The sequence below is a fragment of the Pipistrellus hanaki genome (genome assembly GCF_964339955.1).
Source record: "Pipistrellus hanaki genome assembly, chromosome: 2".
Taxonomy (NCBI): domain Eukaryota; kingdom Metazoa; phylum Chordata; class Mammalia; order Chiroptera; family Vespertilionidae; genus Pipistrellus; species Pipistrellus hanaki.
The window spans coordinates 19,228,734-19,256,517 of record NC_140504.1 but is presented as its reverse complement, the minus strand read 5'-3'; the positions used below and the strand labels follow the sequence as shown (position 1 = coordinate 19,256,517).

At 37.1% G+C, this 27,784-nt stretch overlaps 1 protein-coding gene across 1 annotated transcript in view; it reads right to left on the bottom strand.

The window, feature by feature from the left end:
* LEKR1 (leucine, glutamate and lysine rich 1) overlaps window positions 1-27,784 on the bottom strand; it is a 120,251-nt gene that overhangs the window by 78,030 nt on the left and 14,437 nt on the right. The window contains exon 3 of the mRNA XM_084876051.1: window positions 24,059-24,273. Within this exon, the coding sequence (XP_084732177.1) occupies window positions 24,059-24,273 (215 nt within the window). The remainder of the gene's footprint in view (window positions 1-24,058; window positions 24,274-27,784) is intronic.

Below are 27,784 nucleotides of genomic sequence, written 5' to 3'. Positions count from 1 at the left end.
GCCAGATGGATACTTGAACTATCAAAGGATTACTTTGTAAATTATATGGTTGTCCAACCACTATGCTGTAGAGCTGAAACTAATATAAAATAATATTTAATGTTAACTGTAACTGAAAAATGAAATTTTAAAGAGTCAAAATAAAATTATAGCTTTAGAAAAAAAGTCTGAAGATCCTTTGTTGTCTATTCATATTTATAAATGAAGAATTCAAAGGATAATGTATCCAGTTTCTATAAGGCAGCGTTTTTCAACCGCTGTTCCGCGGCACACTAGTGTGCCGCGAGATGTTGCCTGGTGTGCCGTAGGTGCAGACAAGACAAGAATTTTATAATTTTTCACTATTTTGTTTACTTAATATTTCATAATAAAGTAATTATAAAATACTTTCTTTGTGTTTATTTGATTCCTATTCAAGAGAATTACTTTATATATAGTCAATGTAGGCACAGAGTTAAATTTTTTAACATTTTCTAATGGTGGTGTGCCTCGTGATTTTTTTCATGAAACAAGTGTGCCTTTGCCCAAAAAAGGTTGAAAAACACTGCTATAAGGAATGTATAAATCAAAGGTTAGGAAAATATATATAAGACAGATGCTTTAAAATGATAAAATATATATTAATATTAATAAATAGCAAAACATTAAATGGATTAACCCTTTCACTTTCATAAAATTTTCAATCCTCCAAGAAAAATGATAATCATGAACTTTTGTATATCAAAACATACTTCAAAATATGTAAAGAAAAACCCAATAAAAACAAAGTTAATAATGATATATTAACACATTTCACACAGAAATGGACAATGACATGACAAACAGTTAAAGATATTGAGGATTTGAATAACCTAATTAACAAGTTTGATGTATGAATATACTGGAACATATATCTATAATCATTTTTTTCTAAACAGATAATCATAAAAATTGATAATATAATCAGCCACAATTGAAATTTTAATATGTTCTCAAAAAGAAAAAATATACATATCCACTTTCATTGCCCACAACAAAATTACATGAAAATGTTAAAACAAAAAGGCAGTAAAAATCTATATACGTGGAATCTTAAACATATATCTAATAAACTTTGGGCCAAAGAGAAAATAAAAATGGAAATTATAAACTATTTAGCAATAAATGATCATGAAAACACTATATATTAAAGTACTTAGAGTACACTGCTGGTAGAAATGCAGCCACCGTGGAGAACAGAAATTATAAACACCAATTGGAAAGGATATATGCACCCCTATGTTCATAGCAGCACAATTTACAATAGCTAAGATTTGGAAATAGCCTAAGTACCCATCAGCAGATGAGTGGATTAAAAAACTGTGGTACATCTACACAGTGGAATACTATTCTGTGATAAAAAAAAAAAAGGAGTTCTTACCATTTGAACAGCATGGATGGAAATGGAGAGCATTATGCTAAGTGAAATAAGCCAGTCAGAGAAAGATAAATATCACATGATCTCATTCATTTATGGAATATAATGAACAACATAAACTGATGAACAAAAATAGATCCAGAGACAGAAAAACATTGATCAGACCATTAAACCTCAGAGGGAAGGTAGGGGAAGGTGGGCTAAGAGGGAGAGATCATCCAAAGGACCTGTATGCATATAGATGGGCCTAACTAATGGGCACAGACAACAGGGGTTGAGGGCATTAGTGGGGAGGATAGGGAGGTAATGGGGGAATAAGGACACATGTGTAACACCTTAGTCAATAAAGAAATTTAAAAAAATAAAATAAAAAGTAAAAAAAAAAAATAAAAGCAGAAAAAAAATTTAAAAAAAAATAAAACTTAGTCATATGACAGAAAAAATAAATAAAAGCAATGAATGTCTCCAGGTTGAATCCAGACTATAAAAAGAGATTTTAATGGCAAAACTGATAAAAATCAAAGGAAGTATGTAGCTTAGTTGATAGTATTCTACTAGTATAAATATTTTAGTATTTATAATTGTACCATAATTATGTAAGGTGTTAACATTAGGGGAAGCTGAGACTATGGAAACTCTGTGTTATTTTAGTATCTTTCTATATGTCTAATATTATCTTAAAAAGTTAAAAAAAACACTTGTACATATTTAATGAATGATACGTACATGTAAAATGTATCTGTAGTATAAATCGTGGTGTAAAAAGGTTGGTGCATTTTTAAATTTGGAAGCTATACAATATTTTAATAGCAAAAATAAAAGGAAACAGCCTTCATTAATACTGCAGTGACACTTAAAAATTCCCACAGGATCTCTTTGACAAGATATCACATACTCTTCATCATTCAAAGAAAATAAGGTAATGTACCCATATTTATTCAGAATTCAACTTACTGCCTGCCATACTCCAAGAAAATTATCAAATATTTTTCAACTACCAATTATTAAATCATATAAAAATATAATCATCAAAATATTCTTACAGTTAAGAACCTTACATTACTTTTGGCCAGTTTTTCTGCTATTAGTATTTTCTAACTAAAACCCTGCACTGCCGTTAGGAAATGCAACGTTAATATTTTTCTTGTTAAAGATCAGCAAGGCCAAACCAAAAGATCCATGAAAGGAGCTTCTAAAAAGTGTTTTCTCAGAGCAACAACCTGGCACATTGTCAAATCCACACAGTCTGATGTATCTCATCTGCAGTTGTCTACCAATCAAGTTGCCCCCATCATGGCCTTCAAGAGCCATGGACAAAAATGACAGCTCGGGAAGGTCTTCCTAATGCCATTCCTCCACCAGGATCTGGAAGACAGAAACTACTTTATCTCTTTCAGATTTCTCCCCTCTCCAAAATATAGAACCTGAAGCCTCCCCTGACGGCAAAGGCATAACTGGGAACCCAGAGCCCCTGAGGACAGAGATTCCTCTATATGTTCTGACCTTACAAGGCTCCCGTTTCCCACAAAGGGCTCTATTGAGAAACAGACGTCAGCTAAGGAAGATGTCCTCCAAGTTTTTGGATGGCTCCTCCACTGCAAATGGGAAGCAATCATTAGTAGGCCGAGGCACTTCCCACAAGCTGGCCGTCAAACCAGGCTAAATCTTAGCAATAATTCTCTCCACTCGGACTCTCATCTGAGTCATACATTTATTCATTCATCAGAGAACTTCAGTTAATACCAAAAGCTGGTTGATGGGTCAGCCAACATTAAAGGTAAGCACTGCAGGCATGCACAGAATTTAAGTGAATACAGAGGTCTCAGCCAAGGAAGGGAAATGGCAAAGGATGAGTTAGGGTCAGCGGGGAAACAGGAGGGCATAACAAGCAAGGGATTCCAAGAGAGTATTAGCCAAAGCACAGAAGCTTGAGAGAAGATGGCATTTTTTCTGTTTCTTTTTTTTTTTTTAATACATATTTTATTGATTTTACACAGAGAGGAATTGAGAGGAATAGAGAATTAGAAACGTCGATGAGAGAGAAACATCGACCACCTGCCTCTTGCACAACCCCCACTGGGGATGTGCCCACAACCAAGGTACATGCCCTTGACCGGAATCGAACCCGGGACCCTTCAGTCCGCAGGCTGACGCTCTATCCTAGGGGTGTCAAACTCAATCAGAGAAGGGGCCAAAATCTAAAATCCAGCCTAAATCGCGGGCCGAATGGTTTACTGAACAGTCATAAACTGACAATGTCATAAACTGACAGCGGAGTGCAGTGATGACAGCGCGGTGTGGGCCACATTGCAAGGCCTGGCAGGCTGGATTTGGCCCGCGGGCCTTGTGTTTGACACATGTGCTCTATCCAATGAGCCAAACCGGTTCGGCTAATTCTTAATTGTTTATGCTAAATGACAAGAACTGAAGACAAATGGGATTGTGTTGAGCCATGTTATGTATTTGCACTTTTCCCTCAGTGCTATGGAGCTTTGGAGGATTTGAAGTAGGAATCATATTTGCATTTTAGTGTGGCACACTGGCAGGGCCATGGCATACTCAGCCCCAAGACGCCTTATGTGCCGCAGTAGCACAGCCAAGGGTGAACCTGAGAGGAGGTGGCTAAAAGGCTTAGAAAAGACAGACAGGAGAATGAAAGCTGGGTCTCGGTGGGACTCTGCTCCCTGAGAGACAGCGCCAATGCCCATAAGCCCTGTCTTTATTTTATAGCAGATGCCAACAGGCAAAGTTAGAGCGTGGTCAAGATGTTTACAACATTCTCGTGGGTTTCTATCCTACTAAATTACATGCACCTGATCAAGCTTTGTTTACTTGCAGCCTATATCAGTGTTTCCCAACCTTCTCTCATGATGAGAATCACCTGGTGGAGTTGTTAAAACACAGATTCCTGAATCCCAACTAAGAAGTGCTAAACTAGAATTTTTGGGAACATATAGGTAAAATTGTATACTTAACTAGTGCTCTAAGACAGATTTTATATACAGAGCACTAAGTTAGGTATGCAATTTTACCTATATGTTCTCAAAAATTCTAGTTTAGCACTTCTTAGTTGGGATTCAGGAATCTGTGTTTTAACAACTCCACCAGGTGATTCTCATCATGAGAGAAGGTTGGGAAACACTGGCCTACTGTATATCACTTAGGCATGTGGGGCCACGTGTTCCGACCATAGATTCAAGCTTACAACTACAGCTGTTGGCTATAATTGTTCTGGGAGGGCTCTGCCCTCCAAGCTGGGACTTGCACGTGGTGGCCACGAGAGGACTATGCCCTCTCATCGGTCTGAGGCTTGAATCTGTCCAAACGCTGTAGCCCCGCCCCTCCACCAGAAATTACCTAAGATATTTCCACCAAGACTTAGGCCCAGAAACATTTGTGTCCCTGAGACCTCCCTCTCCCAACAGTCTGTTCTCCCATTGAGTCCCCTCCTTTATACTGCTCAATTTATGGATGTTCTCACTGACTGAGAACATCAATTACCTCCCCTCCATATTGCAGTGCTTATTCTATCTCAGAGCTATGGCCATGATTTCCCTACTTGGTGACTCAACTTCTTGCCTTTCTCCTCTCTTCCCCCGTGCTTGTTAGGACCAATTCTGACTTCAGGCCCAAGTTCAATTTGCCCCTGTCCAACTCTCTGCATCAATTCATTTTTGTTGACTTTTTAACCTCCTTTAACAAATAGGCTTATGTCTTTTTTCTTTTTTTAATCTTATATTCTATTGGTAACCCCTCCTGAGATTAGATCCTTAATATTCTTTCTAGGCTAGGATCACAGCCTTGCAATTCAGGTTCTCTGTCACTGAGTGATCTGACTTTTATATTCTCTAACATGAGCTCTGCTATCCATTGAGGTAAATGATTAGTGCTTTGCCTTAACTTCTCTTCTTAATGACTTTCCCAGACATATCAACCCTCTTGAAATTTCAAAAGGTGTGTGTATGGGTGGGGGTGTAGTAAAAGACTATACTTATATAAAACATAAAGCTGAGGCTGTTTTCTTTAGTACCTGTCCTAGCCAATAGGTGGGTATAATTCTAGGTTCCAGCCCCTTCCAGTAAGCTATGTACTTGTCATAAGAAATCATCCATGTTCAGCTGAATTCAAGGAGTTGGTGAGTAAATTTATTCTAACAATTCTCTGATGAAAACCTGGTTCCTCAAATTGATCGTCACCGACATCTAATCTTACGTTGCATGCCATAAAGCAAATACATTTTGTTTCTCTCTTAATAATCCTTTAAGACATTCCTTCCTTTATCCAGATTAAAAAGATTTATAAATCTTTCCAATTTTTCTATTTATAGAAACTAAACAGTTTTGGGCCTGTCTTGTAGTATTTATAATTTATTAAGTATAGAATTGTGAAACCCCCACAGATAAATGTATGTACTTTTTGCTTACCCTTAAGTAATCTTGGGTAGTATTCCCAAAACGAAAATTTTCCTGGAGTGTAGTAGTGTGAGCAAACACCAAGTTGCTTATCTAGCTTCCCATAAATACTTCAGTTCTCTTTGTTAAAAGGAAGCATTGCTTTTAGAAAATAACTGCCCATATCTAATGTTGCTGCCTCTTTTCTAACCACCCATCTGTCAAAGTCATGCTGATCATGCTGAACTCAATTAACAGCAAAGAAGCCTCAGAGTTACCTGGGAAAGGAAGGCTATATTACAGTCTGATTGATTCCAAATATACTAACAGAGAATTTCTGATAGAATTAAAGGTTGAGCTAAATTTTGTCTACATTATGTGTGATGAAAATATTAATACCTGTTTACAAGCATCAGGAAAAATACTTAAGTATGAATTATTTGTATTTAAAAATAATTAAAAATTATAATAGTAGCTTTAAGAGTTTATTAAAGCAAATTCATTAAGTATTAAACCACACAGTGCTCTGTTGTCTTTGTTTTATTAATTATATGTACTTAAATGAATTAAAACAGTATTTATAAAATATTCTATCACTTAGATATTTACTCATTTAGATTGCTCTTGGCAAATAATGATGAATTGTGAGGCGTACTGCATATATTGAGTAAATTATCTGCAGTTTTTAACATTTCAGATTTTACTTCTCTTTATTTTGGCATTTAAATAAATAAATTAGGTCAGCATGCAATTTTATATTTTAGCATTTCATTGATATTACAATGTTATTTTTCAAGATCACATTTTCCCATAGTTAACTTTTATAACAATGATAATGAAAACAACAAAAATAATAATGAACTCTGCTGAGCACTTACCAAGTGACAGACACTGTGCTTAATAATTTAGATGAGCTGTCATACTTAAACATCACAAAATCCCTAAGATGTAGATCAATTGTCAGCCCCATTTGACAGATGAGGGGATGGAGAAGCAGAGAGCTAAGCAAGCTGATTGCGGCCATGCAAACAGCAAGTGACAGAGCTGGGATTTGAACCCAGGCAGCTTGCCTATTGTCCTGCTACTGATGTGCAGTTGACTGTACTTTGCTCTGCCTTTGTGCTTTTGATTCTTTCTTTGCACCTAATTTTAGAAGATGAATTTTTATTTGCATTTTGTACTTTGAATTCTGCCTTGATTAAATTGGTACTTAACAGGGATTGACAGGAACTGAGGAGTGTGGAATGGCGTTAAGAAGAAAGGGAATTGAGCAGCAGTTAAAAACCACAAATGTTATGCACTGAAGAAAAGGTAAGCAGAGGATTAACTTTATGCATATTTCCAAATATTTGTGTGTGCTTTTTAACATCCCCTCGCAAAACTCAGAGGTTCACAGAGGGAAAGAGTTCAGTGGTAATTCTCATGAACCTTTGTTTTCATGGGCTTAAAATGTTTTCACAATCAACCCCAGTTAGTCTCTGTCTTTCAGCATGGTAAGAATTTGGCATGCTGCTCCTTTCCTCCTGAGAGAGAAACCAGAATGCTTGCCAGAGCACTTAATATTCTAGCTTCCACAGCAAATCGCTTTCATCTCCTTCTAACTGCCTCCAAACTGACTTCAGATTCAGGCAAAACAGAGAAAGGCACTGAAGAACAGAAGCATAGGGGTGAATGTCATTGCTATTTTTTTCCCCCACTGAGATAAACAAAACATGCTTATAATTATGTGACACATAATTTTTTTATAGCATAATTCCTGCTGTCGACCCTAGAAAGCTCTCTAGTTGTCTTCTCTTCCACCATAGCATTGAATACCAGGCCGGTATTATGGTGTAAATGAGGTACTAAATGATTGGCTTTAACTCATGGACAATTTTGAGTTTTATTTCAATAGCCAACTTTTTTTTCCCTTCAAAAAAAGATAGAAAATTATAATTTAATCTTCTAGATATAAAGATATGAGTGAATAAAATTATCTGGCCAAAGAAAATATTAATAAAGAAATCTATGACTTTGCATTTACAAGAAAATAAACTTTCTTTTTCAGAAAATAAAAGCTATAAGACAGGTTTTGAAAACAATTTTTCGAAGGCATAAATGTAATATGATATGTATTTAGATTCATATTCCAATTACTTTTCATTAAATTAAAAAAAGAAAGAAAAGGAAAACAGGCTTGTGTTTGGAATGTGATGATGTGACACTGGTGAGAAAGACCTAGAACACTGGATAAAGTCTGACACAGAAAAACAATGGTGACACATATTCCCAGAAAATGTCACTTTTAACAGACACAACACAAAGACATGCTAAAAGCAAGAGGTTGGAAGAGAAATAAATGTAAGCAAAAGAAAAGGAGCAGCAGACAGAGTGCGTTTAATTAGTTTATCTCTCCCCAGATTAGCAGCCCCCAAATATGCTGGACGCTCTTTAGGAGGCATTTCAATCCTTTTATTTTTGTTTCTTTCTGTGCTTCTCCAAAATCTTCTGGCTTAATACCAGGGAAAGCCACTAGCTTAATTTTGCAAAATTATTTATTTTGCAAAAATGAAGTTACTAACAAAAGGATAAGTCTCCAACCTACGTATGGCTCGGTAAGAGAGAACTGTGGATTGGCATTAGTTCTGCTTCCAGGGTAGGCTGGAGTCTTAAATATTTTCTGCTATTAGAAATGGTCATAAACACTATCATCTCTCCCAATTGTATGTTTGCGTTTTAACAGAAGTGTTGATCAACTGTTTTGTTTTACTTTTTTTCCTTTTCCTTATCTCAACCCTCTTTCCACTCATAACTCTCCTAACTTCTTTGACCATCTCTTCTTATGCAATCACATTCAACTGGATAGTTTCATCAGACACGGTTGAAAGCTATGTGAACTGAGACCACATGTGAGACAAAATTACATGTTGAAAACGTAAACATTCATTCCCTCCCCTGATTATATCATTATGTTTACTGTTATCATTATTGTATTTGCATGTTTAACGACAAAATATGGACTGAAAAACTCTCCTGAGTTTGTTAAAATAGTAACATAAATGATAAAAATATATATATAAATAAATGTTCAAATGTCTTTCTCAAGATATACAAAGTTAGGAAATAATACCATTGATGAATAAATGAATGAATGAATGAGTTAACTCAAATCTTTATGTACAGAATTTTTTGAAATGATGGGGAGGGAATAAGATGGGGAGAGGATCATATAAAATTATGCCCCGTTTTTTTATTTTAAATCTTTCTTATAGATACAAATGACTCTAAATTAGATCAAAAATAGAATTAGAACTCATATAATTACATGAGTTACTGTTCATTTTCCCCTGAGCAATTACCAGGGGACAGTCATCAAAATACCACTAACATGCCAAAACCTGTTTGGCTCAGTGGATAGAGTGTCGGCCTGCAGACTGAAAGGTCCCAGGTTCAATTCTGGTCAAGGGCATGTACCTTGATTACGGGCACATCCCCGGTAGGGGTTGTGCAGGAGGCAGATAGTCGATGTTTCTCTCTCATCGATGTTTCTAGCTTTCTATCCCTCTCCCTTCCTCTCTGTAAAAAATCAATAAAATATATATTTTTAAAAATACCACTAACGAAACTGGTTTGGCTCAGTGGTAGAGCGTCGGTCTGTGTACTGAAAGGCCCCAGGTTCGATTCCGGTCAAGGGCATGTACATTGGTTGCGGGCACATCCCCAGTAGGGGATGTGCAAGAGGCAGTTGGTTGATGTTTCTCTCTCATCGACGTTTCTAGCTCTCTATCTCTCTCCCTTCCTCTCTGTAAAAAATCAATAAAATATATTTTAAAAAATAATAATAAATAAATAAAAATACCACTAAGATAAAATGTATAAATTAATCATTCAAATATTTTAAAAGATAATTCATAATTCACAGCTACCATTCTGATGCCCACACAAAATATCTAAAAAACAATCCACAATATTAATGAATAGATGTTATTAAATATGAACTCTTGCTCCCTGTTTTTAAAAAATCAATCTGTTATTTAATAACAATATAACATTTGTGAAAAATATGTTCTCTGTACAGTATGAGTCTTTTGAACATAAAGAGTCCTGAAGGTAAAATAAGCTTTAAAAAAAAGTTTGTAAAACTCATCTACAAAATCATTAACACAATAAAAATGTATAATTATTACAATGTGAAATTTTTTTCCTCCTCCTCTGAGCCTTATCTAAAAGCTAATACCACATTTAATATGCATCTCCCTTCTTCCCAGCTTTATTGCCACACTGCCCCTCCAACTAGGGCAAGGAAAAGGTTATATACCATTTTCCATTTCTCCCCTCTCTCTGTTTCTTTGCTTCCCTCAGGCACAGTGTCCCCAGGCATAGTGTCTGCTGGCTGGCAGCAGGTGAGACACATCCCTCCTCTTCGGAGAGCAGATGATTACAAAGCCAGGAGTAATCATACACAGTGACAAAATTCAATATAAAAACTCATGTCCATTAATGGAAAAATGGAATATAAACTCCAGGAAATTATTATGATTCAATATTTTAAATTATATTTGAATGATACACTTTCCAATGTGTCTTTGACATTCATCTAAAATCACACAGAAGCAAAGCCAGGATATCTTTCACAGCTCTCTAAGCACTTATCTGAGCACAAATATTAGAGGATTTAGCATGAGGGAGGTTGCCTGCTGAGAACAGAAACTGAAATGCCAGGAGGCATATTAAAAACCAGTGTAAATGATGCAATTCATGGCAGACAGCCATCTCTAGGCCTACATGAATTTATTGTTAATAGGAAACAGAGGTGGCAGCAAGAGGGACACCATTCCACTTCTCCATTCTTGACATACATATAACTTATAATATAGAACAAAACAGAAGTGTGACACCTTCTAGGAGTTGTGTAAACATTCTTATGTTAATACAGTGGTACATCAAAATGAAATGTCATATGAAAACCTTGACTTCAAGATTCATTTCATATGTTTCAATCACTCAGTATATTAGCAAACACCTACCATGTACCCATCACGGTGTGAGGTCCTATGAGTAATACAAGGGAAGATAAAAGCAGCTATTGTTCTGAAGGATTTTGATGCATTAAAATAAACAAGACTTGGCCTGGCCGGTGTTACTCAGTGGTTACTGAAAGGTATGGGTTTGATTCCTGGTCTAGGGCACATACCCCTGGTCATGTGTAGGACACAACCAGTTGATGTTTCTTTCTCTCTCTTTCTGTTTTCCTTCTTCCCCTCCTACTCTCTCCCCTCCTATTCCCTCCCTCCCTTCTCCCTCCCTCCCTCTTTACTTTTCTCCCTCTCTCTCCTTTCCTCCTTCCCTCCTTGCCTTCCACTCTTGCTGAAAGCAATGGAAAAAATATCCTCAGGTGATAATTAATAACAACAACAAAAAAGGCAAGACTTAAGAACAAACACCACCACCAACAACAAAAAGACACAAAATAAGACAATACATATTTAACTGCTAAATGGCTTATTGAAAAATATAAGTGCTATATGATATCAAAAAGATCATTATAGATTAGAGCAGTGTTTTTCAACCTTTTTTGGGCAAAGGCACACTTGTTTCATGAAAAAAATCACGAGGCACACCACCATTAGAAAATATTAAAAAATTTAACTCTGTGCCTATATTGACTATATATAAAGTAATTCTCTTGAATAGGAATCAAATAAACACAAAGAAAGTATTTTATAATTACTTTATTGTGAAATATTAAGTAAACAAAATAGTGAAAAATTATAAAATTCTTGTCTTGTCTGCACCTACGGCACACCAGGCAACATCTCGCGGCACACCAGCGGTTGAAAAACGTTGGATTAGAGTAACTAGAGATAACATCATAAAAAGAAGGAACTTAAAGAATCAAAATAATCAAAATAATCTAACCTCAAAAGAAGAAACAGAATGGGATAATGGAGGGGAAAACCACATATAAACACAGTGAAATGAGAATGGCCCCAGAGAGTTTTATACTAACTCAAATCTATATAAAAATTACATGGAGTGGTGAACACACAAGCAATATACAAATAATGTATTACAGAATTGTACACCTAAAACCTATATAATTTTATTAAACTATGTCATTCTATAAAAAGTAAAATTAAATAAATAAAAACAAAGTCAAAGAAAAAATGTTGCTTGGAGGAATAACTAAGATAATATAAAAAGGAAGTTCACACAATTATAGCAACAGAAAAAAAATTAGATATGACCAACAAATTGTTTAACCACTAAACATTTTTATAATTTATTGCTGAACAGAGAGACTACAATAATTTGAAGAAAAATTGTAAATGTAATTTGTCTCTTTTTGGCATGGAATAGAGAAAGAAAACTCTCAGGCTTGTGTACAACTCCAGCTGTGGCTCCTACAGCCAGAGTGAACTTGCTTCCAAGTTTTGGCAAACATTAAACAAATAATCCTAAGTATAAAGAACACTAAGAAATGGACAACAATGTGATGGGACCCCTGCAGGGTCAGAAAATACCTTTCAGAGGATATAACATGTAAACTAAGACCTGAAAAGGGCAGGAGGGAAAAGATGGTGGAAGGGTGAAGAGTCCCCAGTAGAAGATACAATAGTGCCTTTTAAGAACTGAAAAAAATAGTCTAAGGTGACTAGAACAAAAAGAGTGAGGATAACCAAGGGCCAGAGATCATACAGAATCTCAAACCATAAAGAGGATTTGGGACTTTATTCGGCTAAGAACAATCCAAACTGTTGCAGGTAAAGTGGTGGAGTGTAATGATCAGATATGTATTTTGACACAATCACCTGAGTTGTGGAATAAAGAATAGATTAGAAATGGGCAACAGGTCATGTAGGTTAGGTAGATGTTCAAACAGAGAATGAACAGGGATGATGTCTGTATGGATTGAAAAACATATGGATAGATTCAAAAGATATCCAAGAAGAAGGTGATAAAATAGGAGAAATCAAACATGGTGCCCAGGATTGATAATGTCATCATAATTACACTTTGTTATATAAGGAATTAATATATTGTATTAAATTTACATTTATATATATATATTATAGGCCTGATGCACAAAATTCACATAAGGGGCTCAGCCCCTGCTGCCACGGCTTCATCGATAAGGATGTCTGGTCTAATTAGCATATTATGCTTTTAATTATGCTTTTATTATTATAGAAGATATACTAGAGGCCCAGTGTACAAAATTCATGCATGGGGGGGTGTCCCTCAGCCTGGCCTGCACCATCTCCAGTCTGGGACCCATCAAAGATGTCCTACTGCTGGTTTATAGGGTTTGGGCCTACACTGGCAATTGGACATCCCTCTCCTAATCTGAGATTGCTGGCTCCTAACTGCTCACCTGCCTGCCTACCTACCTGATTGCCCCTAACCACTCTGCATGCCGGCCTGCTAGCCCCCAACTACCCCACCACCACCAACCTGGTCACCCCCAACTGCCCCCTGTGCCAGTGTGCTCGCCCCCAACTGCCCCCCTGCTGGCCTGCTCACTCCAAACTGCCTCCCCCTCCCCCGGCTGTCCTGATCACTTCCACCTGACCCCCACTGATCACCTGCACACTCCCAACTGGCCCCCCTGCTGGTATGTGTACCCCCAATGGCCCCGCTTCCCACCAACCTGATCACCCACAACTGCCGTCCCATCCTGGCCTTATCATCCACAACTGCCCTCCCTTCTTGGCCCCTAACTGCCTCTACCTTGGCCCCATCACCATGGCTTTGACCAGAAGAACATCTGGAAGGTCTACTGGAAAGTCTCCCAGTCTAATTAGTACATTATCCTTTTATTATTATAGATAGAGGCCTGGTGCACTTGTGGGGACCAGCTGGTTTCCCCTGAAGGGTGTCCCGGATCAGATTAGGGGTTCTCTTGGGGTGTGGGACAGCCTGGGTGTGGGGCCTGTGGTGGTTTGCAGGCTAGCCATGCCCCCATGGAGTAGGGTAAGCCTCTAGTAATAAATTATGGAGCCAAGATTCAAATTCAGGCAGTGTGATGGTAGAACCAGACTTTCAACACTACCTAGTGCTGCATACTGATGATAGGGAAAACATCTCCTAAAGTTAAGATAAGAATGGCATGAAAATGAAGAAAGAGCTAAGGAAACAGCTAGCATAAACTTCAGATTAAGTTTGTTTGTTTGGAGAGTCTTGAAAAAAAGTTCTAAATGAAGGACTATCTAAAGAAAGAAAAGGTAAAAATATTATAGAAAGAAGAATAATAGTATCAGGGTCCTGGAAGCTCAAGCACCAGTACAAAGAGTGTGGTTAGTTGGAGTTATCCACATTTGGGGTTTTCCAGGCTGATATGATGGAAGGAAAATGGGACAAGGGACTTTAAGATATTGTCAAGGGAGCCAAAACCAGTTTGGCTCAGTGGATAGAGCATCGGCCTGTGGACTGAAGGGTCCCAGGTTCGATTCCAGTCAAGGGCATGTACCTTGGTTACCAGCACATCCCCAGTAGGGGGTATGCAAGAGGCAGCTGATCGATGATTCTCTCTCATCGATGTTTCTAATTCTCTATCCCTCTCTCCTCCTCTCTCTAAAAAAAATCAATAATATATATATACATATATACATATATATACATATATACACATACACACACACACACACACACACACACACACACACACACACACATATATATATATATATATATATATATATATATATATATATATATATGGTATTGTCAAGGGAATGATTGACATCTTAGACCATGGACTTCAAAAGAAAGTGATAACAGAAAGAGACAGAGAGGTGGCAGAGGCATCAATAGATTTCAGGCCTCAATGAAACTGATCAAGTTGGAAGGTGAAGAGTGTAGAATGGGTGCCCAAATTAATAATTTCAGATATGGAGCCACTTTGGCTAGTGGAAGGAATTTTCCATTCTCACCACATCTTTATTTTATTTTTTTAAAATATATTTTATTGATTTTGTACAGAGAGGAAGTGAGAGAAATAGAGAGTTAGAAACATCGATGAGAGAGAGTCATCGATCAGCTGCCTCTTGCACATCCCCCACTGGGGATATGCCCGCAACTAAGGTACATGCCCTTGACCGGAATCGAACCCGGGTCCCTTCAGTCCCCAAGCCGACGCTCTATCCATTGAGCCAAACCGGTCTCGGCCTCACCACATCTTTAGATTACTTTAAAAGCAGGCTAGTAATACATGAAGACGATTTCTGGTTGAGTTCACATTGTTTCCAGGAACAGCTTCCCTGACAATTCTGTGAATGCAACCAACCTGTCTCTTGTTAATACTGGGTGGCTTTTTGTACATTTGGGTTTCTTCACTTGAATAAGCAAGGGTCAAGATCTGGTGTGCCCTGTCCTTCAAAACAGGTCTCTGCTGGATGGCATGAGAGTCTTCATGCCATCGCTTGCCATAGCCACATTTGTTTGGCATCTTCAACTAATCCAAATAGTGACATTACAGAAAAGACAAAAAATAAAGAATTTAATAAGCTATTTGAACACTTTCGTTTAATCTTTTGTTTGTTTAGCCATCTATAACATAGATATAACAGGAGTTGCTGATCATACCTCACTCAATGAGTTCATTCATTTCCCCCAATTTGAAATTGTTCCCATTTAGAAATACATAAATAATAATTTGAGAAAAAACAAACTGTACACTTTTTGAAGATGCATTAATTCAAACCTGTAGCAAATTAAAATAACATGATCTGACTTGTTTGTTCAAGCCTGGTGGTAAGTGAAGCAGTAAGGAGGTGGTTGGAGAGGAGAGGATGGGGAAAATGCTAACAGCAAGGCAAGCCGGGGCTGTGTTCATTGGAACCGTTTTATTGCCTCCTCAATGAGCAGCAGCATGGAGCCCAGCATCAGAGAGGCAGCCATCTATTGCCTATTAAGATGCACTTCAGATACATGGATCATGCAGGTTCTCACTAATGCCTGACTGCCCTCCAAATTATCTCCCATAGACCTCTTGCAGATTCCTTCCAGAGCTAAGTCAGCCTTGCTTACATAAATACATAAACAAATTAAATAAATAAAAAACACCTCCCAGTCCCTGCTCCTTTCCCACTCCTACAAAAAAAGGCTGTGAGTACAGAAGTGCCTGGAGTATAGGTAAAAGGAATTGCAGGACTGGCACATTTGGTTTCTTGATTTTCATCCCAACACCGCTCTTCTTTTCCCACCTATGTTGTTAACTTTACTAAGGCCTTTTAAAACACCCCATGTTCTCTTTTGGAAAGAAATGGGCATCTTCTATATATATAAAAGGCTAATGTGTCAAGTGTCCCCTCGGGAGTTCAACTGGGAGACTGGGGAGTTCGATCATTCGCTATGACGTGCGCTGACCATCCGGGGGCAGCACGGAATAAAGGAAGGCTCCGGCCAGCAGCTGGAAGGCCCTGACCAGCCCTGATCACTGGCCAGGGCTAGGGATCCTACCTGTGCATGAATTTCTAGTAATAAATAAAAAACAACAATTACGTTTTAAAGTTAAGCTTTCTATAACATCTCTACTCCACTGAGCAGAAACACAGGGTGTGGACCTAATCAAAGTTGGGCTTGGCATTTTAAAGCCCCAATTAAACTGGAATTAATTACTGTGGAAACACTGAAATTGGGATATTTCTTAGACCCAAGAATTCCCCTTGTGATATTAGGCAATACTTAGAGATCCAAAGTAGGTGGAAATGTGATGATATCTATTGGGTGGGGGTGGGGGGGTGGCAGAGAATGGTATGCTATTAACCTTAGTTAACACACATGGAAAGGTGGGGGGGTGGGGGGGGTTGGAAACATCACTGGATTCCTGCCATGCACAGAGTAATGTGAATATCATTCATGTACCTGCTTCTCTGACCATTTTATAGACAAGTAACAAAAGAACAAAAAGATTTCAAGACAACATCATGGGGCTAGGTAATAACAGGGCCTCCACTGTTTAACCATATCAAACATTGCTTCCCTTCATTCATTCTCACAATTCCCACTAGGATTTACTCCAATACAAATTGTGTTTTATGTTACAGTGATAAATAATAACAAACTATAAGTATGGAAAATTCAAGGGTAGAAGATAAATAGAAAGACTACTGAATATCTGGGACTGAAACTTTACAATGCTGATTTAAAGCTTGGGGGGAGGGAGGGGAGTCTTCCTTTAAAAAGACAAAACATGGTTACAAAACCTTGTTTTGGTAACCACGTTGCTATAGCAATAACATAATGATACACAGAAGGGCTTTCAAAGTTATACTGGTAATAAAAGATATACATGCATATATAGGTCTAGCAGTGTTGTTGACTAAATATCAATCTCCCTATCTAGTAACAAGGAAACCCATGTAAACATTATTTATACCAATAGTAAAAACACCTGTCAACTTCTGTTTACAGTTTGCACGTGTCCATAGAGAGAAGGCATAAAGGAAAACAGTATCCTCTCTATACCTAAGAACTTTGGTCTGGAACGTGACCTAGTGCTGATGTGGGAGAATAATAAAAAGATGATAGATAACAGGATTAGCTGGTCTTATTCACAGGGTGTGAATAAAACTTGCTTAGGTTTCTCAGACTTTAAGTAGTGCGTAGTACAAATGTCAATATAATAAGTGCATATTTATACTTCCGGACTAAGAAAAACAGAGGCCTGAAAGAGAATGCTTTCCAAATGGTCCTCAACCTTTCCCCTGCCTTCCCCATGTGCCCGATCACGCTCGCATCAATAGCAGCTCTCATTGCACTGCAGAGATTCTCACTCTTTCCCAAAAGGGACAGTCAGAATTTCAGAAGAGAAGTGAGGGTTTGAAAAGGCTCCCAGGGATTTGAAATGATTCCCTAAGAGGTATTCCCCACGTGATAAGAACTATACTTCTACATCAGTTCTTTGTTCTATAAAATCTTGATTATTCAAGATTCAGTTGTCCCAAACATTTTTGACATGTCTGCCTCTTGCATTACTTCCGTACACAGCAGAATACTGCGAAAGTAGACAAAGCATGGCCTGGACAAAGACGTGTACAAAAGACATTGATTTATTTTTTGAGATACTGTTCTTCCTCTCAAAGAACGACAGCAAGCATGTGCATGTGATTTTCCAGAGGAAGATGTAATGGTCAGGTGAGGCGGGCCCGGGAAGCGTCTTCTTCCTGGCAACAGAACCTGATACTGTTTCAGGAAGCAATGAGCCAGCTCCCTGTGGTCTGTTCCCCGGACGGCCCTGCAGTTGTGGGAGAGCCTTGGATTTCCTAATACAGGCCTTTCCTCCCACTCTCCGCTTTGTATCCCTGCCTTCTGGCAGTGCATGAGCCATTTTGAAATCACGAGAACCAGCGTGAGGCAGAAGGCCTACTCACTGAGAAATGTAGAGAGCGATGGGAAGGGGCTGTTTCCCGGTGACATGGCTGAACTGCCTGTACCCCTTCTTCTTGATTCAAGAAACAAATAAACCCTTGTCAATTTAAGCCTCTTTCTGCAGATTACATTCCTAACTGATATAACTGGTCTATGTGGGAAATGTGTTTGGCAGGGGAAGGTAATAATTAACAAAATCTGCCTTGTTCTCCCCATCACCCTCTACTCTAGTCAGCTACACCTATTTCCTCCAATTCTTATTTATAAACTCAGAGACACACTCTGTGTTAATTTTATCCCAAACTGTGGCCTCAATCTGGTTCTCTGAACCCTTAGTACCTACCTTTGCCCCTTCCATGGGCTGAATGCTCTCCACTTGACTTACACGGTTCACGTGATTTGTGACAACAGCTAACTACTATGTCCAACAGAACTCTTACGTCTGGTTTTTCATGGACAGGTCTATCCTGCCGCTCAAATCTCCATGCAGTCTCAATGTGGCATGAGCAGAAAAGAGGTCAAAGAGGAAATGTTTAGAAGCATAGAGAGATGCATTTATGTAACTACTGACTTTTGTGAGCTACCTACTGACATTTGTGAGAATTTAGTCAAGTATTTTTTTTAAGTTTTTATTCAAAGCAATATTTAATTTGCCAAAAATCAACCCAAGGTCACAATCAAAATGAAATAGGCCCAAATACTCCTAGGCCCTCCCTCTTAAAATTACAAAATCCTGATCATAACACATAAGCAAAGGAAGACTCTGAAAGATGGAAAGAAGGCAAGTGGCCTTGGGACTTGACAAACACCAAGGCAAGGAGATCCCTGAGTTTCCTTACTGTCTCTCCTATCTCCCAGGCAGGGTCCTTCAAAAGTTTCCAACCCAGAATCACCTACAAGCCACACTAAAAAAAAAACAAAAAACATTCTCCCCAAAATGTCCGATCTACTTAACTTATCAGGAAAAGAATGGCTCAACAACAGAAAGCATTCTCTGCAATATCTTCTCCAGCCAAACATCAATTATAAACTGTACCTCCACACTTCATAGCTTCACACAAAGCTTAATCAGGGCTGCAGCTGAGCAAGGAGTTGATCTTCTACACCATACCACCCCTGCCCCACAGAAATAGGTAGTGCACCCCAATCTACCTAACTGGTGAGTCAGTAGGGTGAGTTGGAAGCCGATTTTTCATTATCCTATTTCAGAAGCAAGCTATGTTTCAACTCCCCAAACAGAGTAGTGTCAGCTAGGCCAATGGTGAGTTGAGCCTCTATCAAACCCTGCACCAATGAGTCTAAACAAAGTACACGTTGGTAGAAGTAAGTACTCCATTTTCCTTCTATTCCTTGTGTCAGTGAGGTCCAGTGGGGAACTAAACCTCCAAACTCAACTGGCAGCAAAGAGGCCAAACGAAGCCGTGAAAACCAGGACTCCTAATGCTGCTCCCCACTCACATCCTGTCAAAGGGTCTCAATAGAGAGCCTCCAGCCCTCCCTACATCAAAGAGGTAGAATAAGGTGCTGAGAGACAGAGGAGTCAACACTCTGCTTCCCTATCACTGGTGCCAGTGAGACTAGCAGAGAGCTGAGCCTCCACTTGCACCTGGCATCAACAAGGCAGAATCAAGTGAGGGAAGGCAGTGCTGGTTGGCATTTTCCCATCCCTTGGTGTCAGCAGGGCACAGAGAGGAGCCAAGCTTCGGCCCCTACCCTGCTGCAACAAAACATTGTGAGTCAGTCTTCTGATTCCCTGCCTCCCTGGTGACAGTAAGCTCAACAGCAGGGAGCTGATCTTATATAGCCCTGCAGAAACACAGGCAGTGTAAGCTGGTGATCTACTTTGGCTGGCAAAATTCGAATGGGGCCAAGAGATGGCCCTTCACTCCAGCAGTCTGATACAAGGCAGTGTTGGCAGGACAGTAGGAAGCTGAAAAAAACATACTCACCTGGCTATCATGCTATACCTCAACAGAGGGAGTACCTGCTAAATACATACATACATACATGCATACATACATACATATATGTATATATATTTTTTATATATAGTATGTATATAGATATATATATATATATTCAATAGGATCCAAAGTCTCATAGGATAACCTCCAAAATAAACAAGATTCAATGGAAAATCAATCATCATTCCAGAACCAAGAAAATCTTAACGTTAGTGAGAGAAGATGATTAAGAGACCCTACACTGAGATGAATCAGATGTTGGAATTATCAAACAAAGATTATAAGGCAGACATCACAAAAGTTATTTTTAAAAGTAACTAAAATTTTCTTGAAACAAAGAAAACCTCAAAAAGAAAAAAAAGTTACATTAAAAAAAAAAAAGAAAAGAAATGATATAACTGAAAAACACAGTAACTGAGGGGCAAAAAACCTCATTGGATGGGTCAATAGCAGAGTTTAATGACAGAGGAGAGAATCACCAAACTTTAGGACAGATCAGCAGTATGCACTCAATCTGAACAACAGAGAGAAAATACACAGAAAAAAAATAATAATTAACAGAGTTTCATGGACCTATGGGATAATAACAAAAGGGCAAACATTCATCTGTTAGGAATCTGAGAAAAAGAGAGAGGAAGTAGCTCTAAATGATATTCCAAGAATTAATAGCTGAAAACTCCCTAAATATGAAAAGAGTTATAAACATACAGTTTCAACAATCTTTGGGAAAGATCCTATTCTGTCCAAAAAGAATAAACCCAAAGAAATCCATGCTAAGACACATCATAATTAAGCCATGGACTATGTTGTTATGCACCTGTATTGCAACTACAAAGAAACCTATAAAAAAACAATATACTAAAAATCACTATTAAAAAATCAAGCTATAACCTTAAAAATGTTCAAGAAACCAAAATAAAGGTAATAAAAAAGAAACAGAAGAGAACCAAAGAAAACAAACTACACACAAATAATAAAAGTGGCATACTTAAACCCAAGCATATCAACAACTACCTAGCCTTAGCCAGTTGGCTTAGTGGATAGAGCAATGGCCTGCAGACCCGAGGATCCCAGGTTTGATTCCAGTCAAGGGCACATGTCCAGGTTTCGGGCTCAATCCCCAGTAGGGGTGTGCAGGAAGCAGTTGATCAATGATTCTCTCTCATCATTGATGTTTCTATCTCTCTCTCCCTCTCCTTTCCTCTCTGAAATCAATAAAAAAATATATTAAAATAAATAATAATTGCTTTAAATGTGAATGGTCTAAATACACCAATTAAGAGAGACTGGCAGAGTGGATTTTAAAATCCTGTAATTCAACAATATGCTATCTACAAGACTCACTTCAAATTCAATGACATAGGTTAAGTTGAGAATAAAAGAATGGAAAAAATACAATGTAAATAGTTTATTAAATATGCAGTAGTGGCTGTATTGTTATCAGATAGAGTAGACTTCAGAACAAAGAAAAATACTAGAGAAAACCAGGTGCATTATATGATAAAAAAAAAAAAAAAAGGATCGATCCACCAGGAAGGCACAACTCTAAATGCGTTCACACCAAACAACAGAACTACAAAATTTGTGAAGCAAAGATTAAAGAACCCAAAGAGAAATAGACAAACCCACAATTAGAGTTGAGTTTGATATATATGCATTCTTCTCACATTCACATGGAACATTCACCAAAGCAGACCCATTCTGGGCCTTACTAAAACACATCTTAACAAATTTTTAAAAATTAAAAAATGTATAATGTCTGTACTCAAACCACAATGAATTTAATCTAGAAATCAAACAAAAAGCTGGGAAACTCCAAAATACTTGGGAGATTAAACAATACACATTTGTGTGCATTTTATTGAATATATTGGTTCACATTGGTTAACAAAATTATATAGGTTTCAGGTGCACAATTCCACAACACATCCTCTGTACAATGTACTGTGTGTTCACAACCTCAAAGCAAGTCTCCTTCCATCACTATTTATACCCACATACCATTTTCTACCACCCCCTTTCCCACTGGTAATCACCATACTGTTGTCTGTGTCAATGAATTTTTTTTTTAATTCTCCCCTGAGGATATTTTTTCCATTGATTTTTAGAAAGAGCCAGAGATAGAGAGGGGAAGACAGAGAGAAATAACAATGTGAGAGAAACATTGATTGGTTACCTCCTGCATTTGCCCTGACCAGGAAGAGCCTGCAACTGAGGTATGTGCCCTTGACAGGAATTGAACCTGGGAACCTTCAGTCCACAGGCCTACATTCTAGCCACTGAGCCAAACAGACTTGGGCAATTTTTTTTTTCTTTTTTGTTCAATCCCTCTACCCTCCTCACCCAGCCGCTATGTCCCTAATAACTGTTAGCCTGCCCTCTATCTATGAGTCTGTATCTATTTTGCTTGTTAGCTTATTTTGTCATTAGAGTCCACATATGAGTGAAGTCATATGGCACTTGTCTTTCTCCATGCATGCTGTCACAAAGGGTAGACTGCCTTATTTTTCTGGTTCAGTAGTATTCAATTAGGTAAATGTACCACAGCTTTTTTACCCACTCACCTACTGATGGGCACTTGGGCTGCTTCCAAATCTTGGCTATTGTAAATAACACTGCAATGAACATAGGAGTGCATAGATTCTTTCGAATTAGTGTTTCAGATTTCTTTAGATAAATTCCCAGAAGTGAAATCATTGGACCATAAGTCAGTTCTATTTTTAATTTTTTTGAGGTAACTCCATACTGCTTTCTTCAGGGGCTGCACCAATCGGCATTCCCATCAACAGTGCACAAGTGTTCCCTTTTCTCCGCATCCTCGCCAACATTTGTTGTTCGTTGATTTATTAATGATAACCATTTTAAAAACTACATGGCTTATATAAATTACATATATTAAATAAATATATCTATAATAAAGGTAAAGCATATTGGAGAATATGCACCAAACCATTAAAAGTGGGTTTATTTCCAGCAAAAAGCAATCAGCAGGATAAAAAGGGACTTTCTTGCCTTTTATCCCATATGCATCTTTTATTTTGTGTGTTTATGTACTTAAATAACACATTACGGAAAAGAAAGTATAAATAAACACCAAACAAAAGAATCTCTGACAGGCAAGAAAACCACCAAATTTTAAACTGAATACTGTAAGTTTTTTTCCCCCCACTCAAATAGTATAAAATACTTTGTTATTCAGATTTAAAATTTAAAAAATTATAACAAAATTTCCTTGGTAAAGAACTATAAAACATTGGACTCAATTGACATTTAATGTAATTATTAAAATTTGTAATAAAATGTTATAGAAGTACTTAATCCTAAGAGATTTAAGAAAGTTTCTATTTTTGTAAAGACATGATGATATTCATTAAACTAATTAATTCAAGGTTTATTAACACCAACTGTTGATATTTTAAATGGAGAAATATTCATTCCATGGGAAAAATGTAAATCCATAAAACTCCAGCAAAAAACCTTCTCTAGAAGTGTCTGTACAAGTTCATTGAAGTGTCTTGAGATAGACTAAGTGGATTAGATTTGATAGTGTTAGAAACCTATTATTTAATATTTTTCCAGTTTCAGTGACTTAGATTCAAGGGCATTTAAAACAAAGGTTAGGCATCAGAAACTGCCAAAACTCACCTAGTTTTTGACAGACAAATCTTCCTAATGATAAAATTAAGATATAACTGGGGAAAAATAAAACTTAACCTATCTCAACTTACGGCTACTAAATTAATTGGTTTCTAATCATTCTGAAATAAATGTATGTCTAAAATAATACTCAAACTATAATTAATAATTACATTTATTAATTATTAATAATAAAATTAACATGTATTCAAGTATAAATTATACCTGATACAGAAAAATTCTAGAAGAACATTGAAAGTCTATTGTCTGTAATTTTCTTCAAACTAAATAAATAACAGAAAAGAATAACATATTCCAACCTTTCTGTTTTGGAGTCATTGTCAATTTTGTATTGTTCAAAATCTTGGCTAAGAGAATGTAGCTTTTCTTGAAGTTTCTTTTCACGTTCTACACTTCCTTGATAAAATTTCATCTCTTTTTCCATTGCTTTCACTTTTTCTTCCATAGCTTTAAATTCATGAAGAATTAGATAGCTGACTCCACAGTATTTACAAACCTTTTCTTCAGGGGGCATCTAGAAAATAGAATACACGTTTACTAAAATGGTATTTTTTAAATCTGAAGAAATGAAGCCCAACAGAAGATGTTATTGCAACTATGCTTGTCAAATTAAGTAAATGTACACTGTACTGTGTCATGGAGTGATAATTATGACATTGCTTATATCTGGATTAAATTTTTTTAAATTGCCATGATATTGATTCTGACACAAAATCTTGGAATTAGAAAAGAATCTTACAGAGTAATTATTTTTCCATGGTATCTCTAAGAAGGACTTGCTCTTGAAATATTTTCCGTAAAATAAAACAAAAAGGATGAAAACATAGTTACGATTCTTGTTTTAAGATGAGTTTTCCATGGAGTGGGAAGAAAGCACTGGCCTTTCCCTGCCAACAGCACCATGAGTCTGGAGATGCCTCTTGGCTTTTTCCGGTCTTATTTTCCTCATTTATAAAATTAGCCCACTGAACCAAATGAACTCTCAGTTCCTGTTCAGTTTTAACATTTTATGATTTTTACAGAACTTTACTTTCTATAATAAAACCACAAAGAAGAAAAATACTTTGGACCTAATCTCTTCTCCCTAAATTAGTTCTTTTCCCGCAGGGAGTTATGGTTGTACTCATTTTATAGATAAGGAAAAGGAGACTATTGAAGTTTATAACCAGCTGGTAGGTGGAGACACGAGGATTAAACCCAGGTCTATTTAAAACCAATATCCATGTCTGTAACCATTTGTAGCATATTTATCTACAAAGTGGATGTCAGCTAAATTCTCTTACTTTCTTCGGATATACCGTAATGTCCACATATCTCTGGACAACATTGGGGCAGCGAAAAATAGAGTTTTAGTAAAGTCAAAAGAGAGCTAATTATTTTTTCTGTCTCAAGTACATAAATATTTTTCAAGTAACCTTTACTTGTCTTGCTATTCACAAAGGAAAAGAGACAGCTTCATTAAATATTTGCTCCAGGGCACTAGAAAGAAAACAACACTTGGGTTATAAGCAAAGTACTTACTCCGAATGTAACTTCCCTTAAGACTGTAGAAATGACTCCTGTAACTCAGAGTGAGGCCACCTTATGTGCTTATCAATGCTATTACACAAGACTAGGTTAAAACAAACTAATGATAAATTTTTATACAGTAAAATTTTGTACATTTAAACTTCAATAATAAAAATTTCAAATGTTAGAATAGTTATCAACAAGTAATAACAAGTGTTGGAGAGGTTGTGGAGTAAAAAGAACTTTCATTCACTGCTGGCGGGAATGTAAATTGGTGCAGGCACTATAGGAAACAATATGGAGGCTCCTCAAAAAATAAAGAATATAGTTATCTACCACCCAAAATTGAAAACACTTATTCACAAAGATAGATGAGCCCCTATGTGTATTGCAGCATTATTCACAGTAGCCAAGACATGGAAAACAACTGAAGTTTCCTCCGATATACAATGGAATGCTACTCAGCCATAAGAAAAGATGAAATACTGCCATTTTCAAGATCCAACAACATGGATGGATCTTGAGAATATCATGCTAAGTGAAATAAGTCAGAAAAAGTTAAGAACCATATGATTTCACTCATGTGTGGGACATAAAACTGAAAGCAACAAGTGAACAAAGAAGAAAAACAAACAAAAACTCATAGACACAGATAACAATATGGTGGTTACCAGAAGGAAGGGGGTTGGGGAACTAATTAAGGTTCAAGGGGGTAAAATATATGGTGATGAAAGATTATTTGACTTTGGGTGGTGGGCACACAGTGTAATATACAGACAATATATCATAGAATTATACACTTGAAACCTATATAAGCTTATTAATCAATGACACCCCAAAATATAATACTATAGAAAATCAATGAATGACTTCATCAATCATCTAACTGCCACTAATACCAAAATGTAGATTTAGAAAATAACAGGTTTGAAAAAAAATCATGAAGATAACCTGGTTCAAGCCCTGGATGCGTTTACTGAGTCTACTCCAACCTAGATAAGTTTTCAACACCTCAAATGACGGAAAACTGCTTTGTAAAGCAGCTTGTTGCATCATCTGACTGTTTGTCAGGACATTTTCTCATGCTGACCCCAAATCTGCCTGCCTAGAGTGTCTACTGGCCCAAAATCTAGTAACCACGTGGAACAACCATATGCCTCTTTCTTATATTTGAAGACAGCTATCAGGAATACTCCTTATCTTCTTTTCCCAGGTCAACTTCTAATTCCTACAGCTGTTTCCATTACGACATGGTTTTTAATTTCTTTCTCATTCTAGATAATTTTCTCTGAACTTGTTCCTGGATTCTACATCTGTTTTAAGTATGGTACCCAGAATTGAAGCAGAATAAGAGAGTACTCAAAACTTCCCTCTTTCCAATATCTCATTAGTAGTATCATTAGTAATATCTTCTAATGCAACCCTAGATTACAGTGATCTCTTGTACTTTTAGCAATTTTGTTGCTATTATATACTATAACTGTCTTTTATGTTAAATAAAGTCCTTATTTAAAAATACTGCACTGCAAAACCACATCACATTGTATTGAATATAACAATCCACTACTTTCCACCTTTCTTACAGATCTACCTTTCACAGTCTTGGCTTTCTATGTGGTAATGTGACCAAAATGCCCTCCGCTCACCCACCCTACCCATGGTTGGCAGATGGAAGAGGATTGGATATCACACCCAGAAGAAATAAGCCTTAAGCTGGGAATGATCCATTTAGGCCTGTAAGTATTGAAGACACAGACATTTAGGAAACTTTTGGACTAACTACCCAATTATCTTTGAAACCAGCCTACATTTATTCATACTGTCTTCAGGAATATTATGACAAAATTTGCCCTATATCTTCATAAAGTCCATATATCCTGTGTCTACTCCAGTTACTGGATCTAGTAACTCTAGAATTCATGGATAAAAAATGTTGACTATGACAAAGTTGAGGATAGAAGTTCACATTATATCTATCTCCCTGATTGATGCTGACCCATCACTCAGAATATTTCAGGTATGACTTTTCAACTTGTTATTCATCTACCCAATTATCTTTGTAACCAGCCTATATGTATTATTTTCAGGAATATTGACAAAATTTGTCAAATGCCTTCAAAAGGTCCATATATTTGATGCCTACTACTGTTCCTGGATCTCATAACTCTACACAAAATTGAAGAGCAAGGTCTACCTTTTGGTTCTCTTAATGAACATAAAACTGGCCCAATTTTATTCTTTCTCTAATATATCCTCATAAATCATCCTTTGATAGTATATTTTAGAATCCTGCCTGAAATTGAAGTTGAGTTCACCGGTTGTAGTTTATGGTTGTTTTATACATTGAATAGCATTTGTATGTTTATCCTCTTACTCCCTGTGTGTCCTCAAAGATCACCTAGAGTGGCTCTGCAATCCCATTCAAAGGTACTGTCAGTTCCCAGGAATATAACTCATCTACATCAAGAGACCTAAACTAATTCAGAGCAGACGGATATTTTTTTGCAATCGCTTTG